At 48.5% G+C, this 19,201-nt stretch overlaps 1 protein-coding gene across 1 annotated transcript in view; it reads left to right on the forward strand.

Moving 5' to 3' along the window:
- Positions 1-13,294: 13,294 nt before the first annotated feature.
- dor (vacuolar protein sorting-associated protein 18 dor) overlaps positions 13,295-19,201 on the forward strand; it is a 47,868-nt gene continuing 41,961 nt past the window's right edge. The window contains exons 1-4 of the mRNA XM_075868881.1: positions 13,295-13,722; positions 14,300-14,370; positions 17,342-17,451; positions 19,017-19,198. Of these exons, the coding sequence (XP_075724996.1) occupies positions 13,633-13,722; positions 14,300-14,370; positions 17,342-17,451; positions 19,017-19,198 (453 nt within the window). The 5' untranslated portion in view covers positions 13,295-13,632. The remainder of the gene's footprint in view (positions 13,723-14,299; positions 14,371-17,341; positions 17,452-19,016; positions 19,199-19,201) is intronic.

The raw sequence follows: 19,201 nt of genomic DNA on the forward strand, positions 1-19,201 counted from the left end.
GCTGTCGACCCACTACGTGCTGGTGGCATTATCCCCCCTTCCGAAAAGAAAAAAAAAACAAGTCCCAAAAAGAGGAAAGAAAAGTACATAGCATCACCGCGATGCTACAACATAGGCACGTGAAAAAGAAATTGGAAATTCGGATAAAGTGAAAGTAAAGATTGAAGAGCATGCCAAAATAAGAAACGTCAATGAACGAGAAAGCAAGTTCACACAAATAAACAAAAAAAACACAAGGGATGCTGTACGGTAAAGGAAAAGTTACGAGCAACGCGCAATAAATGGTTTCATGCGCAACACATGAACGACGTCCGGCCTCAGCCATGTCCTACTCCATGCATGGGGTGTTGAGTCCGGAACCACTTCGTAGTTCACGTCACTGACGCGGCGTAACACTTTATATGGGCCAAAGTACCGGCTCAGCAACTTTTCACTAAGGCCACGGCGGCGGACGGGCGTCCACACCCAAACTTGATCTCCGGGGCTGTAAAACACTTCTCTGTGGCGGGTATTATAGCGTCGTGCGTCTGCCTGCTGTTGCTGGCCGGTGTGCAGTCGCGCGAGCTGCCGGGCTTCCTCAGCACGCTCTGCGAATTCTTCGGCGTCAGTTGCCAACTCGTCTTCGTCTTGACACGGTAGCATGGAGTCTAGCATGGTCTGCACTTCGCGGCCGTAGAGAAGCCGAAATGGCGTGAATCGCGTGGTCTCTTGCACGGCGGTATTATACGCGAAGGTCACGTAAGGTAAGATCCGGTCCCATGTTTTGTGCTGTATGTCGATGTACATTGAGATCATGTCTGCGAGGGTCTTATTCAGTCGCTCGGTAAGTCCGTTGGTTTGCGGGTGGTACGCAGTTGTCCTTCGGTGTCTGGTGTTGCTCAGTTTGAAAACTTCGTCCGTAAGCTGCGCCGTGAATGCCGTCCCTCTGTCCGTTATTACACTGGAAGGAGCACCGTGTCGTAACACGATGTGGCGCATGAAAAATTGTGCTACCTCAGAAGCCGTGGCTCGTGGGATCACTTGGGTTTCAGCGTAGCGTGTCAAATAGTCGGTTGCGACGATCACCCATTTGTTGCTGTCCGCAGACAGGGGAAATGGCCCGAGAATGTCCATGCCGACTTGGTCGAATGGCGTGCAAGGTGCTTCAATGGGCTGAAGCAAACCAGCTGGCTTAACAGATGGTTGCTTTCGGCGCTGACATTCCCGACAGCTCTTGACGTACTTCTTGACGCTTGCCGAAAGCCCTGGCCAATAGTACCTCTCACTCACTCTGGCAAGTGTCCGTGAGTAGCCCAGATGACCGGATGTGGGTTCGTCATGTCAAGCGAAGAGGACGTCGTCTCGCATGTCTCGAGGAACCACCAGGAGGTAGGCACGGTTGTTCGAACGAGCGTTCTTCTTGTACAGCACACCATCTCGAAGGCAGAACGATGGCAACGAGCGGAATAAATGACGTGGTATGATTGTGTCCTGGCCCTCTAAATGATCGATGATCGGACGAATCTCTGCATCATCCCGCTGCCGTTTACTCAAGTCTGATGAGCTAATGGCGCCCAGGAAGCCTTCGTCTTCCTCTGCTTCCTGACTGACGACAAGAAGGGGTGCGCGTGACAGTGTGTCAGCGTCTTCATGCTTACGGCCGGACTTATGGACGATGGTGACGTCAAATTCCTGCAGCCGCAAGCTCCACCGTGCTAGCCGTCCTGAAGGGTCGCGCAGGCTTGCCAACCAGCAGAGGGCGTGGTGGTCCGTCACTATCTTGAAGGGACGACCATAAAGGTACGGGCGGAACTTGGTGATTGCCCACACGACTGCGAGGCACTCTTTCTCCGTAGTGGAATAATTCGCCTCGGCACGGGATAGAGAGCGGCTGGCGTAGGCTATCACTCTTTCGATGTCCTCTTGACGCTGAACGAGCACTGCACCGAGCCCAATGTTACTAGCGTCGGTATGGACCTCCGTGTCAGCATCATCGTCGAAATGAGCGAGAACGCGCGCTGATTGCATGCGCTGTCGCAGCTCATCAAAAGCTGCTTGTTGCTCGTTTTCCCAGACAAACGGCGTGTCGTCCCTTGTGAGACGAGTCAGAGGTTCTGCTATTTGTGAAAAGCCATGAATGAATCGGCGATAGTAGGCGCACAAACCAAGGAAGCGCCGGACGGCTTTTTTATCGACAGGAGCTGGTAATTCGGCAACAGCGGCAAGCTTGTCCGGATCGGGACGGATTCCTTCGGCGCTAACTACATGTCCAAGAAATTTTAGTTCTTTATAGCCGAAGTGGCACTTCTGTGGTTTTAGTGTGAGGTCCGCCGATCGGATAGCCTCCAGAACGCTGCGCAGGCGGTGAAGGTGCTGCTCGAACGTGGTAGAAAAGACCACCACATCATCAAGGTAGACAAGACAAGTCTGCCACTTCAGCCCTGTGAGGACAGTGTCCATCATTCGCTGGAAAGTTGCCGGCGCTGAACACAAGCCGAAAGGGAGTACTCGAAATTGGTATAGGCCGTCTGGAGTCACGAAGGCTGTCTTTTCGCGGTCTCGCTGATCTACCTCGATTTGCCAGTACCCGCTTTTGAGATCGAGAGAAGTGAAATAATGGGCACGACGAAGTCTATCTAGCGAATCGTCGATACGTGGTAGCGGGTACACATCCTTTTTGGTCACGTTGTTAAGCTTTCGGTAATCGACGCAGAAGCGTAGCGACCCGTCCTTCTTTTTGACAAGCACGACTGGAGATGACCACGGGCTGTTGGATGGTTCGATAACGCCATCGTCAAGCATCTCGCGAACTTGCATACGTATCGCTTCACGTTCTTTAGCCGACACGCGGTAGGGGTGCTGGTGTATTGGGCGTGCGTCCTCGTACGTGATGATCTTGTGTTGAGTGATGGACGTCTGGCGGATCTTTGAGCAACTTGCGAAGCAAGACCTGTACTCGAACAAGAGTGCTCGCAGCGCAGTCTGGTTATCGGTGGACAGATCAGGATTGATGTCAATGTTGCTCATTGATGTGTCTGCGTTATCCACTATTTCTGACGTGAGACAGTTGGTTACGTTTGCTACTTCGTGGGCAAACGCTATCGAAGTGCCACGGAAAAGGTGTCGATGCTCGTTGCTAAAGTTGGTAACGAGCAATTCAGATCGGCCGTCACGAACGTGTATTACACTTCTCGCTACACATATGCCTTGCTGCAGGAGGTGTTCTAAATTTGTCTCGGCCACCACATCGCCATCGCTCAAACCACAGCATGTTACGTCCACTAGAACACTGGCTCGGGGAGGAAGCGTCACGCTCTGTTCAGAAATACGGAGTACGTCGACACGCATTCCGTCATCCTGCACGTTGATTGCTCGCTGGGCTGAGAACGTGACGCGGCGCTCTTGCAGATCAATGATAGCTCCATTTTCCTGTAGAAAATCAACTCCCAGAATGACGTCACGGGAGCATTCACGTAGAACAAGGCAGCTTGCTACGAATGTGTACCCTTGAATCTGTACTCTAGTTGTGCAGGCGCCCAGTGGAGTAACAACATGGCCACCAGCTGTCCGAATCTGCGAGTTATGCCACGGCGTGATTACTTTCTTCAGCTGCGTTGTCAGTTTCCCGCTCAGTATGGAATAGTCTGCGCCGGTGTCCACTAACGCATTAACTACACAACCATCAATTGTTACTGCTATGTCGAGTGAAAGCCGGCTATCCTTTGCAGCAGCAGGTGATGTCGGACCAGTTTCTGTACGGTTCTGCGTCAATAGGAGGTCTTCAGCGCTTCGACGTTCAGCGACCCCGCCCCCAGAGGTCGCTTCGGCTAGTTTTCCCGGCGGGGGCTGGGAGATCGTGCGGTAGAATACCGCTGGGGCGTTGATGAAAATCGCCTCGGTGATGGCGAGCGCGACTGGCGCCCGGCAGACGGTGGTGCATGCTGCTGGGAGAGGTAGTTTTGGATGTCGCGTGGTCTCTGACCGTAACGGGGTGGCGGCGCGTACGCAGAGAAGCCGCGAAGCCCAAGACGGCGATAAGGGCACTGGCGGTACAAGTGATCAGCTTCTCCGCAGTGAAAGCATAGAGGCCGATGATCGGGTGTGCGCCAGACATCAGACTTCCGAGGAGACGAGTGGCGATCGTCGATGTACTGGACCGGTTGCACCGAACGATGGGCGACAGAAGCACCACGGACAAAGGGCAGGGGCCGTGGCGTGTACGTGCCTTCGTAGTATGGTATGTGCTGCGCTGACTCGAGTGAAACTGCAGGGACAGGATGAACGAACAATGGCGGCGATGCAGCAGGGCGCTTCAAGGCTTCCGCGTAGGTTGTCCCACGGCGGTATTCAGCAGGAGCTGACGCAGCTGTATCAGGAGGCAAAGTGTCCCGGAGGGCCTGGTGCAGCTCATCCTTGATCACAGTTGCAATAGAGCTAACCGTAGGATGAGGTGTTACACCAGCCTTTTGCAACTCTTCACGTACGATATTACGGATGAGTTCACGTAAGGAGTCATTGCTGGTCTCAGCGGCGGCGAAAATGTCAGCAGTGGACATGCCACTGACTTGCCTGTCGTAGAGGTTTGATCGCTGCTGCAGCATTTTTTCCATTGTCACGGCTTCAGACAAGAACTCCGCGACCGTCTTCGGAGGGCTTCGCACGAGGCCGGCGAAAAGCTGGTCCTTGACACCGCGCATCAAGTGACGCAACTTCTTGTCCTCCGTCATTCTTGAATCTGCCCGTCGGAAGAGACGCGTCATGTCTTCGACGTACGCGGTCACAGTTTCGTTTGGCGACTGGACGCGGGCAAGAATAGCTCGTTCAGCTCTTTCTTGGCGGTCAGCGCTGGCATATGTCTGCAGAAGTCTACGAAAGAATTCGGGCCACGTCGTCAGCTGCTCCTCTCGATTTTGATACCACGTGCGAGCCCCGTCTTCGAGATAGAAGTAGACACGACCCAGTTTCGCCGCGTCGTCCCACTGATTCAAGTTGGCTACGCGCTCGAAGTCCGCCAACCAGTCCTCAACGTCTTCGTGCTCCGTACCATGGAACGTCGTCGGTGCCCGTGGGCTTTCCAACGTATAGCGGTTCGACGATGTGCTTCCCGTGCCGGTTGGCAAGGTTTGTACCGAAGTGCTGGTCATGTTTGTTGACGTGGTGGGAGCAGTATCGTTGACTTCCGGAGGCAATCCCCTGATTCGGCGGCTGGTCCGATGCACGGGAGTATTGACTGGCACTGGACTCGTATTACGGCTTCCTGGGGGGGGGGGGGGGGGGTCTGCAGCATCCGTGAGACTACCCAGCACCTTCCACCAGTTTGTCACGATGAGTCACAAGTACTGGGGGATTTATTGAACGACCGGGTAGCTAGCTCTAGGACGATGCGTCAGTCGTGGCTGATGCTGATGCTGATGCTGATGGCCTTTTATGGATGGCGCTTACCCACAAAGGGGGATGGGCCAAGAACCGGGCGGCAGGATACTTAAATGAAACTAAACTGAAAATGAAGCCAATCTAAAAAAGTAGCTTAAAATAATACTACCAAAAAAACAAAAATGTGTGCTGAGCAAGCGGTCAAACCATCTTTTGTTTTTGAAAGACATAACTACGAATCATAAACTAAAGATTTGAAAAGGTAGTGGTTCACTAGCATGGTAATCGTTTAGTTGCGTTAATTTAATCAAACACAGCGGAGCATACATCCCTGTGGCAGTAACCAAATGAAGTTCCGCCAAGTGATAAAATTACTGGTAAATTTACTTGTATTCCGAGCTTCTTTTGTAATGGGGTTACTAAAAATCTTTTTCTCTGATAAGAATAACGATGACAGAATAAAAAGAAATGTTCAATTGTTTCAATTTCGTTGCACCAAATGCATAGCGGTGACGCCTTGAGCTGAGCTTTCGTGGCTTGCTCTCGAGCAGAGAAGAAGACACGCGATCTTCTTTTTCCGACAGATCGAGAGCCGCTCTTGCTGTCGGCCCACTACGTGCTGGTGGCAATATCATGCACATGTATTCCTCTTCATTTAGCACAATAAAACCTTCTGTACCTTCTGGTAAATCAGGTGACTGGAAATTTTTTTGGGGTATAACGCTTGCAATCTTGAAACCATATATTGTACAGGACCCGCGTCCTGCAGCGCCCTTCACTCGCATAGACTGCACGTGGACCTTCGCCGCGGCAAACGCTCACGCGCTTGTTATGCGCGTGCGCGCGCGTCATGCACCGTGGGCGGGGCCGCGAGGTTTTTATTGTTGTCAGTTTGGCTTTCGGACGCTTTCCCAGCACCACGCGATGAAAACAAAACTCCCGGTACGCAGCCGGCTGAACGAAACGCTCATTGGGGCAGAACCCATTAATTGGCGCTCGAGGCTGCTGTAACGGCTACAGAACCCTTAAGGCTGGTGCACACCGGCGACTAGCAGCGGTCGCGCGACCATTCGCGACTGGCGACCAAAAAGCGACTGATGTTCACACCGACAGAGGCTGCATGCGAGCGACCGGAAGTCGCAAAACCGGAGAGTCACGTCCGGATCTCGTTATGAGCGACAACTCCTGAGACCGGCGCGATCAGCTGATCGCCGCCAGCTGAGTCCGTTCTCGCACAGCGTTCCCAACAGCGTCAAGTTCGATTCAAGCGAAAAACAAGACAATTTCATGGTGCTGATGCACTGTGCCATGGTGTCAGCGCTGGCATCACAGATGCCTCCAAAGAAAAAAAAAAGCCGGTAGTGGATGTGACCATCCTTTCGATCGCGGGAATTGACCGGCCATGCAAGCCGCCTGCCTTCAGAGCTGCGCTGACACGACGAGGAGTATTTCCGAGAGTCGTACGTATTCAGAAACCATCCTTAAATTTCCCTTGACTTGCCACAGCCTAGAATGCAGCACAAATGCGTCTCGAACGTGGAGTCTTAAGTCGTTGCCAAGGCATGAAGTACAAACTCCTTCCAAACACGCTGCGTTGAATGCGCTGACAAGTCAAGTTCAAGACAAAAAAAAAAAAAAGTTTCCGAATACGGGGAAAAGACAGTGCACAATTTATTTTCTCTTTACTTTGACGGTGTTTAGCTTCTTGCGAATGCCACCTCGTAAATTCGACAATTTGCTCGAGTTGCTGCGGCCCGCCATCTCCAAGCCAAGTATTCCGTGGTGGCCATGGTGCCACAGACCTAGAGGAACGCACTCGTTTGTATCTGGCGGCAGGAAGCCAGCGCAATGAAAAAAAAAAATTGAGCATCGCTGATTGGTTAAGCAGCTTTGCGACTGCAGTCGCGCGACTGAAAAATCGGTCAAGAAGCGACTGGCCAACGCAGTCGCTTTGCGACCGTTTGCGACCGTTCGCGACTGGTTGCGACCAGTCGCAAATGGTCGCGCGACCGCTGCTAGTCGCCGGTGTGAACCAGCCTTTAGAATGGACCGTAACTCCACCCGCAATACCACGGTACAGCTTGCATACCTATTCAAGATATTCGCGCAAGCCGGCTTCCTATCGAATCACAAGTTTTTTTGTTGTTGTAATGTGATGTAAACACCATGCGCATAAAAAACTAAATGTTCAAAGTTCTAACCCAAAATATGTTCTTTGGCTAAACGGTGATGATAGAATCTGATGAAAATTTCCAAGCCGCATAAGAAAGTTCACTATCTATCTATCTATCTATCTATCTATCTATCTATCTATCTATCTATCTATCTATCTATCTATCTATCTGTCTGTCTGTCTGTCTGTCTGTCTGTCTGTCTGTCTGTCTGTCTGTCTGTCTGTCTGTCTGTCTGTCTGTCTGTCTGTGTATCTATCTATCTATCTATCTATCTATCTATCTATCTATCTATCTATCTATCTATCTGTCTGTCTGTCTGTCTGTCTGTCTGTCTGTCTGTCTGTCTGTCTGTCTGTCTGTCTGTCTGTCTGTCTGTCTGTCTGTTTAGCTATACCCGAGCATTTGTATGTATGGGTGGGCTACCTAAAGCACGTATAAATGCATGACGTCACGGAAATGCGCAAGCGTGATTGGATGGAATGTCCACGCAAACTCTCAGTGTTAGTGAGACGGTGATGACTGTACGTAAAGCTTGTATTCCCCCCCCCCCTATCGGTTGTAACCGAGTATAAAGAGCTATAAAATAAGATTTACTACAAAGCCTCCGATGCGTCGTACGGCGGTATCCAACATGAGAGAAAACACTGAGTTCTTTCTTCTTCAAAATCGCAAACCATATAGAGTCCCCAACAGGGTGAGGGCAAAAACAAGAAGCAAACAAAGATATATAAAAATTCTTAGTTTGAAACGATCACAATGTGGCGGAATGCAGCAAAGAACTGCTACTATAGTCATGTGGTTTAAGCTTAGACACGTTCCTTCTCTCGAATGAAATCAACCTTTATTATTATTTTTTTTTGACAGAGGAGGGGGTGGAACTTAAGGATGAACCAGAGCTGTAATAAGGGGGTGGCACATCGAGCCTGTGTCCCCCCCCCCCCCCACCCATAGAATTTTTTTCGCCATGGCAAATAAAATTCCACTATCTATCCATCCGTACCAAGAACAAAATGACACTTTACCACCCCTGCCAGCCGGGTCCCCACTTCAGATCAAGGAGGTGCCCTCATGCTCACGTTACGTATATCCTGGCCTGGATCCTGGCCGAGTTAAGCCACTGCTAATTTTTTTTTTGAGCGAAGCTCGTATAAATTACAGATTTCACGGGCTGCGCACAGTCAGCGGGAAACACAGAACAGACAAACACATCATCATCATCATCATCGATTACGTTCACTCCAGGAACAGCCTCTCCGATGATCCGCCAATCAACCCGGTCTTGTGCTTTCTGCTGCCACGTTATGCCTGCGAACTTTTCAATCTCATCGGCCCACTTGACTTTCTGATCCCCTTTGTGCGTTTGCTTACTCTGGCAATCCATTCAGTTACCCCTAATGACCAGCGCGCGTTATTATTCGACTGAAAATCGCACTGTAACAAAATGGATGTGTTAGGCTGCGCTGCCGTCGGGAATCAGCCCTTTTTATCCGCCAGAAATTGCCCATTGCGTACGCCGTTAAGGTATCAATGCGGCTGGAAGAGAGACCTAATTGGATACAGCCGGACGTTTAACAACAAAAATAAAACTTTTTTCTTGCAATCGCGGTCTGTTCTGCGTCGATCATCTGCTAATACACGGATGGGTCTCAATAGACGACATCGCAGATGATCCGGCACACGCCAGACAAGGCGTGACGTACTCCATGGGCGTGACCGGAGACGGAGTAATATAGTAACGCCCGTTGCATAACGATCGGGGTACGGTCGTTTCGTATCGATTTACCGAGGACACAGGAGTCACGTATACCTGCCTAAAAACAGAGGCCGATCGAGAGAAACATAGAGAGCCGCGTGACGTAACGAGGGAAGACAAAAGAGAGAGAAATACACGAAAAGGAAGGGACGCTGGCAGTACGAATGATTAAATGCATAACGGGAAGACACGAAAAGCGTGTCTTCCGGTGCGGACGCTGTCGATCACGCGCAGCCGCCTAGTTCACGTGATTACCGCACCACGAACAAAGCGCTGCCAGCCGTATGCGTGACACTGGCCGTCGTGTGGTTAGGACATTCAAGAAACCTTGCCATTGAACAAAGCTCATCTTGCAATATCGATGGAACGCTATACACGTCTGCGCCCGTAAGTCTGTCAATCAGGTTCCGCAGGATGCTATAACAGTGGGCGGGACCAATGAAGAAATTTTTTTCGCTTGCTGGATTCCGTGCCGACCGGTTGTACCCTCGCGATCTCCGGCGTCAGCGTAGCTCTGGCCGACTTGGCTCGCCCTACGTCACCTCCTGACGCCGACGACCATCGACGACAGTGTAGCTCTGACCGAATGGACTTGCTCTACGCCATCTACTGACGCCGACAAGAGCTCTCGCAAGTGGTGCCCCGTGCTCGGACTCCTGTGACCGTGTTTCCATCTTTCCTATCTCTCCTATCCCCTCAGTTTGTTGTCGCTCCTTCTGGCTTACCACCTCACGTCTCTTCCTATTTTCTACACCTTTTCTCCTACCCCTTTTATCCCTCCTCACCCCCATCCCTTGTGAGCTATTGTTGAGGTGTCGCTCACTGAAGCAGACAGTTACGGGGCTCACTTTTCTCTTCCTTTCTCTCTTAAGAATAACCTTAACCTTAAACGCCAAAAGGTCACGTGACGAATTACGTCGGCTGCACTGTGTGACGAGCCTAACGTAGTTATGTTATGTGTTGTTATCAAAAATACTGCTATCTTCCGCCGTCTTTATAAACTTCTTAAACATTGATTGAGATCACGTGCTAAAAACACACACACACATACATACATACATACATACATACATACATACATACATACATACATACATACATACATACATACATACATACATACATACATACATACATACATACATACATACATACATACATACATACATACATACATACATACAAGAGTCCGACGGAATCCCGTCTGGTCGGGGACAAACATAGTGCTAAGTAACGTTGAGCAGAAATATTGGGACACTCCCCCCCGTGTACGCGCAATGTCTGCAACGTGCAGGTGATGAAACGTGCATAAGAAGAGTGCACTACGCCATTTGCGGTCACTGTGAACAAGGCTCCCGTGTGGGGAGCCGAAACGTCTTTTTTTTTTTAACTTGTGTGTATTTCACATTGGTTGGCGTTTTTGTTACTTTGCAATACATGCCTTACGCACCTGCTAACCTATCTTTCGAAATTGACGAGTGATGCAGCGTACTTGCCACAAAGGCACGCACAAAGTGTGAAATAATGAAAGGGTGGTACTGAGCATCCGCCTACCACAGCCATGGTTACGCCTATTCCGAAACCAACGTTCGCGGCTGTACTTGTCCGCGCTTCTTGCAATGGCGTGAACGCCTGTCATCGCACGTGTTGAGCGTGGGAGCATCGCCGACGCATATTACAGCCTGCGAGCCACATGACGCAATAATTATTCCTCACGCGCGTGCCGATTCGCGCATGTGACCAACCACCGATTCACGTATCTTTTTTTTTTTAATTTTCGTTTTGTGTTCGTGATGCATGGGCATGGTCGTCAACAAGATTCGGTTTGGGGGGAGGGGGAGGGTGTAGACTCGCGTTGCAAGGCGGGAGGAGGGGGAGAGCACTGATTGATTGATATGTGGGGTTTAACGTCCCAAAACCACCATATGATTATGAGAGACGCCGTAGTGGAGGGCTCCGGAAATTTCGACCACCTGGGGTTCTTCAACGTGCACCAAAATCTGAGCACACGGGCCTACAACATTTCCGCCTCCATCAGAAATGCAGCCGCAGCCGCCGGGATTCGAACCCGCGACCTGCGGGTCAGCAGCCGAGTACCTTAGCCACTAGACCACCGCGGCGGGGAGGGGGAGAGCACTGGTGTATACCTTTAGGGGGGGGGGGGGCTGGTGTGTATTGAGGGTGCAAGTGTTCCTTTTGCATCGCCCTGCCAACGCCCGTAGTGATGGGTCAGCTCTTTATGTTTAACACTCAAAGGACCCATTAAGATGCCGGAAATGTGCCTCTATATTCAGTCTGCTATTAAACTGTCAACACACGTACATTGAGTTATTCCACTCCACCGTGTTCTGGGGCGCTTCGTTTATTACTCATTTGTTGTGTCGATACGTGATTATTTATTTTTCCACGAGCGAAGTTGTGTTGCCGTGTATCGGCTGAGACGCCAGCTGCATACGCCATTTGTGATTGTTTCGAAATATGAGCTTGTTATGGCATAACAAGAACTTTATTAATCATGTTCAAGAAAATCTATGACCCGAGAGTAAAGCCCCCAAGGTAAGTCATTGTCTCCGCCTGCGTAGACACTGCCGTTGATCTTGGAGGATCGACTTACTGGACATTTGCCGACTCCGATCCTTCTCACAGTTGAAACCCAAGGCTCTTTGGTATTTTGGTTGTGCACAGTCAGATACAAACCTGAATAAGCTGGCCTACTCCAAGGTGCGAGGTCTCACTTTCCGCGACCATGGAGAACTCCCCCGTCAACCTGCAGTTGTGGAAAAAAGAGATCATTAACCGCGACTACAACAAAATCTCGGCAGGTAAAACTTTCCCCTTCCTAATTTCTTCGAGCACAAGCTTTGACTATCAGGATACTGCAGAAGAGTTCGTATCAGAGCCCGGCTATATTGCATGAAATTGATCCCTACAGGTACTGCAACGAATTCGCTAGCCTAGACCACATGCTTTATCGTCCCTCGTTGCGGGCTACAGACCAATACAATGAAGACAAGTGCATGGATATCCGTTAAAAGCCCCGATGTCGGGGATCAACTGTGGGCTGTCCATACATAGGGCCCACGATGCGGCGGTCGTGCTTGGCCTGACTGTCGCAACGTGGGAATGGCCCGCTGCGCGTTGAGTCGTGCACCTGAGGTCTAGTACACTGTACCTCACGACTTCAAATAAAGTTTCGCATCGATCCATCCATTGGCAGGAATGCGCGTGCGTCAGCTTTACGCCATGGGTTTCGGTTTACGTCATGGTTGTTGTTGTTTTCGTATCTTGCTCACATTGGCTGAACGAAAATTCCCTGACGGAGAAACAACTTTATTTATCGGGGCTGCGAGAAGGCGAGGGATCCTAGTAGCGGTACTCGCAGGTAGCGGAAGCGCAAGGCGCGTGCCAGCAATCAATTGGCTAACACAAACTGATGACGTAGGTTTGCTTATATTGCTCCTGCATTGATGTCAGCATCGATAGGGGCTCCGCGCGTCGCTCAGTCAAATGGCGTGCCCTTTAATACTGATAATAAATATGTTGTGGGCTATATTTGCTTTTTACATCTCGTAGATGTTGCGTATGTCACCACATAAATCTATTTAGGTCATTATATCGCTTTTGAAATACCACAGGAATGCAGCCCTTGCTGCTGAGTGATATGAATACTTTCTCGGGGCTGGGAAAGGGTTTTATGATCGCATGCGATAGGCATATATCATAAGATAATTTGTCAGGTTCGTGTGATGCGCTGCCAATCGTGCTCGTTGTATGCGCTGAAACTTTGCCGGCGTGATACCAAAAACGGTTGGACTACGGGTTTTTGTCCTCAATGCGCTAAAGCAAGAAAAGGTTTGAAGACAGAGGAAAACAAAAAAAAACTTGATGGCGTCAGTGCTTTCACAGTTGTGGCTTGTTTGCAAACTTTTTTGTGTGCTTAGTGTCTTCATTACCCATATTGTGGTCCATATCTCTGTACGTAGCGGTGTTCGAGTAGCTCGGTCGGCAACACTAATAGCCGTCATGGCCGCTTCCATAATGAACGTGCAGTTGTTTGTTTACAGTTCGTGTTAATCTTTCGTAACGCCGTGTTTACAGGCATAAATAAACCCCACGTCTGTTGCGTCAGACCGTTTACTTAACTACACCGACACCTCTCGACGCGTGAACGGTGTTTCGTGCACGAAAGTCCTGTATGAAGTGCAAGATGATGGGTAGTACCACATACGACGCCCCCCCGCCCTGTGTCGGTGCCTCGGTTCTGAAGGTTTAGCAAGTTTCGAACGCGCCGCCCTGCGTGTCAAATACTGGTGATCTCTGGCGCTGATACAGGGGCGCTCAGTATTAGGGAACATGGCTTCTTTGTTTGATCAGTACGAAGAAGTGACCTCGCAGTCGGCCGGTTATCTGGGCTCTGCCAGCCGGACTGCTTTTCCAGAACTGGTAAGTTTGTCGCAGCATAGCCATTTCCCTGCTCTCTCTTCTGTTGCTTGTCACGACTCTCTGCATTGCCGATCATTGGAGTAGTTTGATTTGTTTAAACTGTTAAACTAGTTCTGCTCGTAACAAGTTGTCAAGTTTGCGGCGTCAGCTTGGTTCACTTCGAAAGTGAGGCAGTGTTATCTTGTCTTGACCGAGACGCCTTGTAGATGTTTTCTCGCCGATACGCTCCCATCTCTTATTCGTCACGAGTCTATGCAGTGGCGACGTATAATGTAGTTTGCTTTTTTTTAACTGTTTAAGTAGTTCCCCTCGTGACAACTCATGTTTAACGAACCAAGTGACGTGGCGTCTTCTTGTCTTAAACCGATACGTCCTATAGACGTTTTCATTTAGATGCGGAGCGACAAGAACTGGTTCTTGATCCTTGTGAACGTTAACCGAAGGCGTAAAAAGCAGTCTTAAAAAAAAGAAGAAAAAGATGGAAATGTCTTCGCACGGGCGAATTCGTGGTAGCAGTGCTGCTACGACTGCGGCTCTGCGGAGAACTTGCATAGCACGAGGTTTTTCTCAATTTCAGACCACGGGCTACATCAATGCCTCGCTCGAAATGGAGGCGCCGATCTTCAAGAAGACGAGGATCACGTTCACGTAGGTGTTCATTACTTGCCTACGCAGCTGCCTCAAACTCTCTCGTAACCCACGATTCTCTAGGGATCTGTACCTTGAAAATTGTAAATGTTAGAGTGAGGTAAGGTGACAGCTTTTAATGGCGCCTTAGTAGGTTGGGCAAATGAATTCAAAATTTTATGGCTTTCTTTAACCCCTTTGCGCCGCGCATTATGATTGACCGTCTGTTAGGGCGTGACATTTTCATGATTTGATGCCTCGGCTCTGGAGACCAAACTTAAACCACTTTGAAGTCTTAGAGTAAATTGTCGCTTTATTTTACAGCAATTCATTGTGGCTACAACATATTTTTTCTTGTGGTTATACAGTCATGTCACGCTACATTTCTCCATAAACCGAATTCAGGGAGCCACTCAAATCGTAAGCAGTAGTTATTGGCTGGCAGCGAGCATTCCCAAAGAGGTAAAACAGTATTTTTGGAATTCTTGTCTGAAACGCCCCACTCCAAACGCTCGTGAACACATTCGCTGCGGCACGCTTTCTTGAGGTCGTGTTTTACACGCGGAGTGACCCACCTGTGGGTCATTTGGCATATCCACCAGGTGCATTGCGACCCACCAATGGGACACACCTGGCCCTGTTTCATCCGCTCTGAAGGAATGGCGCTGCCACCTTTGTGGCTGTGATTTGGCACGCTTATTTGAAGAATGCAGAACTTTATTTTGCCTTTTCGCATGGAGCTGTGTTGAAAACCAAAGTAACAGAAACCAAAAAATGCAATGGACAATTGTTTTTTCTGAAGTGTGCGATTTTTGGCATCGGTAAAAAGCATGGTATCTGCGTGGAGCAGCTTATTCGAGTGAAATGTTCATAAAAAACCCCCAGCAAAATGGTGGCAAGCAACACAACAGAAGAATAGGCTGCCACTTTTCTCCCTAAAAGCAACAGTGCCATCCCATGTCCAAGAGACTTCTTGGACATGGGATGGCACATGACAGAGACTTCTTGAGCGTGGGTCGCCAGAGGGTCACACCACATGCAGAATGGAAATGTTTTCATTCAGTGTGTCGAGGTTCACCGCTGGGTCTGGCCATCTTACACCAGAACAGTATTCTTCTGACTATTTACGACCCCTTGCAACGAGAATACAGTCGAACCCCTTTATAAGAAACTTCAGTATGAGGAATCAATGGGTATAACAGACACCAGTGTGCCTACTGTAAAATATGGGTTGATAAGAAAATGCATACGAGATACCCTGCTTATAAGAGGACACCTCATATAATAGACAAGCATTGCTGCCAGAAGCACGTTTCTTATAGAGGGGTTTAACAGTACTACCTCTTCGTTCAAGTTTGGTGAAATTATGACATCAGCAAGGAGAAGCATGCCTGTTGCATTGTGATCGCATAGACCGTGACCCACCAGGGAGCCACATCGCAGTGAAGGCATGAAACACTGCACTGTCTTTGCTTAAGTGATTTTGTGTTGTAAAATATTTGAGCCTGAAGAGGGATGAAGAACTTGAGGCAACAGGAATGCACAGTTTACCGTTGGCTCACTGTCTTGTGGTCTCCTTGCCAGCAGGGCACAGGAATGGCAACAGTGAATCGTGTCTTCAAACGACGGTGCCACGTCACAAAGGGCTACATTGTCAGTATAGGTTTATTATAGTCTCTGCGTCTTTCGGGTTCGTGGAAGTCAGTCGCACGATTGATGTACGGTTTGTATGGTCGGTTAGGGCATTGACCATAAAGGGACACTAAATTAAAAAAAAATTAATGTTTATATTGATAAATTACACTCTGAGGAGTTTAATGCTGTCAATTTCACCATCATAGCTTTATTACTATAAGAGAAAAGCAAGGTAGAAGTTTCATTCTGAAGTTTGGTGCCGAAATCGCTGCATGTGACGTCACGGATTTCAAAATGCATTTTTGGTATTTGAGGCGACATTTGCTCGTGAAAATTCTCTGAAGCTTCGTACGCTAATTATATGGCCTCCTCAGAGAACACTGTACTTTATGTTTACTAATTAATAGCCAGGTAGGGCTTTGTAAATGTCATCAAAATCTACGACATCAAGAGGTTTGGTGTGGGAATTTCAAGGTGGCGTCATTTTCTTTTTGTGTACTTTCTATCTTACCAAGCGTCTCCTTACAACAAGTTTGGTTATTTGGGCATTGTGGAAAAGAAATCTACTAACATAATAAAAATAGTTTTTCTCTTAAAGCACCTCTGAAGGGAAAGTTTCGTTTGCGACTTTTTTACTGTAATTTGTAACTTCGTGTCTGATAATGCTGTAATTGAATCGTAAATACTCTGAAGCGTGGTATAATTAATGCTAGCATTGTTGATTCAGTACGATTTTGCATCAGTTCGAAACGCCCACTTAAATACCATAAGAAACTAGCGCCCCACAGCGGGGCAGCGAGTGAGACTACGCGCACTCAAGCTTCGGTGACGCTGCACACGGTGTTTTCAAATGGGGGCCCCCACGGCTGGTGAAGAATGAAACGATGTGGGTGCTTCAAGCATATTCCCCTCAGAAAAAAAAAAAAAAGCATTCCTGGCGCACATAGTCAAGCCCACCTTGGGGAGAAGCTCGACAATAGAGCGAGAGGGGTGGCGAACAATAGTCCTCGCTGGGGACCAGTCGGGCTGTTGTGAGTGCCCCAAAAACGTTCTCCAATGTCTACAATACTTGCTAAACCTCTGCAACATCACGAGGGGACCACCGGTCTACATCAAACCACACAAAATCTCAATTGCACCAGAATACCCAGACGAACATGCACTTTTTCTCTAAAACCAAATTAAAATATTTCATGGGCAACACTCGTCACTCATAATCGGTCAGGGGTGCCCTTGCACGCAGGGCTCTCAAACAACGCAAGCATTTCGAGTTTCCAAAATTGGCGTCGGGAGTCCTCTACCTGTCCCTTTACGACGCACGTGTGCAGATTAGTCACTGTTATTGCTCTCTGCGCAGGCCTCCGCATCCAATCACGCACCTGGTCGTCAGCAATCAGATACTGGTGCTCGCCATGTCCAACAAGTGCCTGCTTCGCATCACCCTCACAAACCCAAACAGTCCGCACGGTGAGTTGCCATTTTGTGCATTCTCATCGTAACGGCGTTGCCCGTATTTCTCTTTGTCGCTGTTGGCTCTTTTCTTCACGCTCCAACTGAACGGAAGATCTCGGAAGGCCACATAGAAAGGAGTGCATAGTTGAGACATGCTTCACCAGGTGCCGCAGTGGTCAATTTTTTTTTTCATAATTATGCCGACAGTTATCTGGCCTTTATCTTTGGCACAGTCATCGTCCTATATTACACACGAATCTGATATAACGAAGCCAGATATAACGAAATATCAGTTATAACAAAGTAAATGAAAAATAGTTTTGCATTAGATGTGTTAGAAATAAAGCTTCATAATAAATTTTTGAATATAACAAACATGTTTTTGTAAGATGCAACTTTGTTATAATGAGGTTTGAGTTTATATGTCTCCATAGTTACTCTAAACTTGTACGAAACCATCAATTTCTAATACCTTTTATGGATATATAAAAAAACCGGAAGTTAGTGCACGACTGGAAGCGTTTGAAAGAGAAGCAGGGGTGTCACTCAGTGTTCGTGCAATTAAAACAAGATTGAAATCCCTGATGTCACATTACTGACAGGGGTCGAGGTTACGGCATAATTTTCAAAAGTGAACGGTTGGAGGCGGAAATGCTGTAGGCCCGTGTGCTCAAATTTGGGTGCACTTTAAAGAACCCCAGTTGGTCGAAATTTCCGGGGCCCTCCACTTCGGCGTCTCTCATAATGATATGGTGGTTTTGGGATGTTGAACTGCACATATCGATCATATCAACCCATCAAAAGTGAATGGTGTGAAAGCGCAAAGACGGAGACAGAGAAGAGGTTTAACACACACAAGCACTGTCATGAATTATAGTGGCATATTCAAGTATCCCTTTTTGCAATCTGAGCAGAATTTGTATCTTAAGTTGCGTTTGAAAATCGCGAAAAATCTATATGTTGCGTAGCTTAGCGGAATACTTGAAGTTGGATTGTTGAGTGATTCGCTTTGCTGTAAGCAGTCTGATGCCTTCATTCACACCATAGTTAGTGCTAATTAGAGTATCTGCCTTATTTTCTTGTCCATAACTCACACCCCTAACTTTAAGTCTGCAAAAAGAAAAAAAAAAGCCTGCGTGTAATCTCTGCTTAAAGCCAGCATCCCCACTTTCTGAACACAGTTTTCTCTTTGGTATAGTACGTTATTATCCATGCCCACTCTATTCTTTGCTGCTTTATAGGTTAAAGGAGTTGCACGCTGAGCGGTATCACTGCCTTTGCTACAAGTGCAACATGTCGAGCCGCAGTACATGTGCATGCAGTACGTGCTTCTGCCGCATACAATCGTGCACTAACATGAACCACTCTTACACTCACCTTTCATTGTTTGCAGCATGGGTTGTGTGTATTGATTTTATAGTAGCCATGGGTTGCAAAATCTTGATTACAAGTGTTTGACACCATTTTCTACGTTACCATTTCATTGTGAAACATTTTGACCAGTAAGGTTCCTGTTTCACTAAAGAAAACAGGTATCTTAAAAATTAGTTAACAGTCCCCGGGCCGTGTGGTTTGTTCAGAGGTCGATCTGATCCGATCGCTCGGTGACAAGGGGAACGCGGCCAAAATCTACCAGCTCTTCCTGGACCCCCTGGGCCGACACCTCTTGGTCAGCGTGGTTCACTCGGATGGCGAGACCTTCTTCGACAACTGCTACCTCCACCAGAATGCACCAAAGGCCCAATCACTTGCAAAACTCAAGGTT

The sequence above is a fragment of the Rhipicephalus microplus genome, chromosome 7, assembly GCF_043290135.1.
Source record: "Rhipicephalus microplus isolate Deutch F79 chromosome 7, USDA_Rmic, whole genome shotgun sequence".
Taxonomy (NCBI): domain Eukaryota; kingdom Metazoa; phylum Arthropoda; class Arachnida; order Ixodida; family Ixodidae; genus Rhipicephalus; species Rhipicephalus microplus.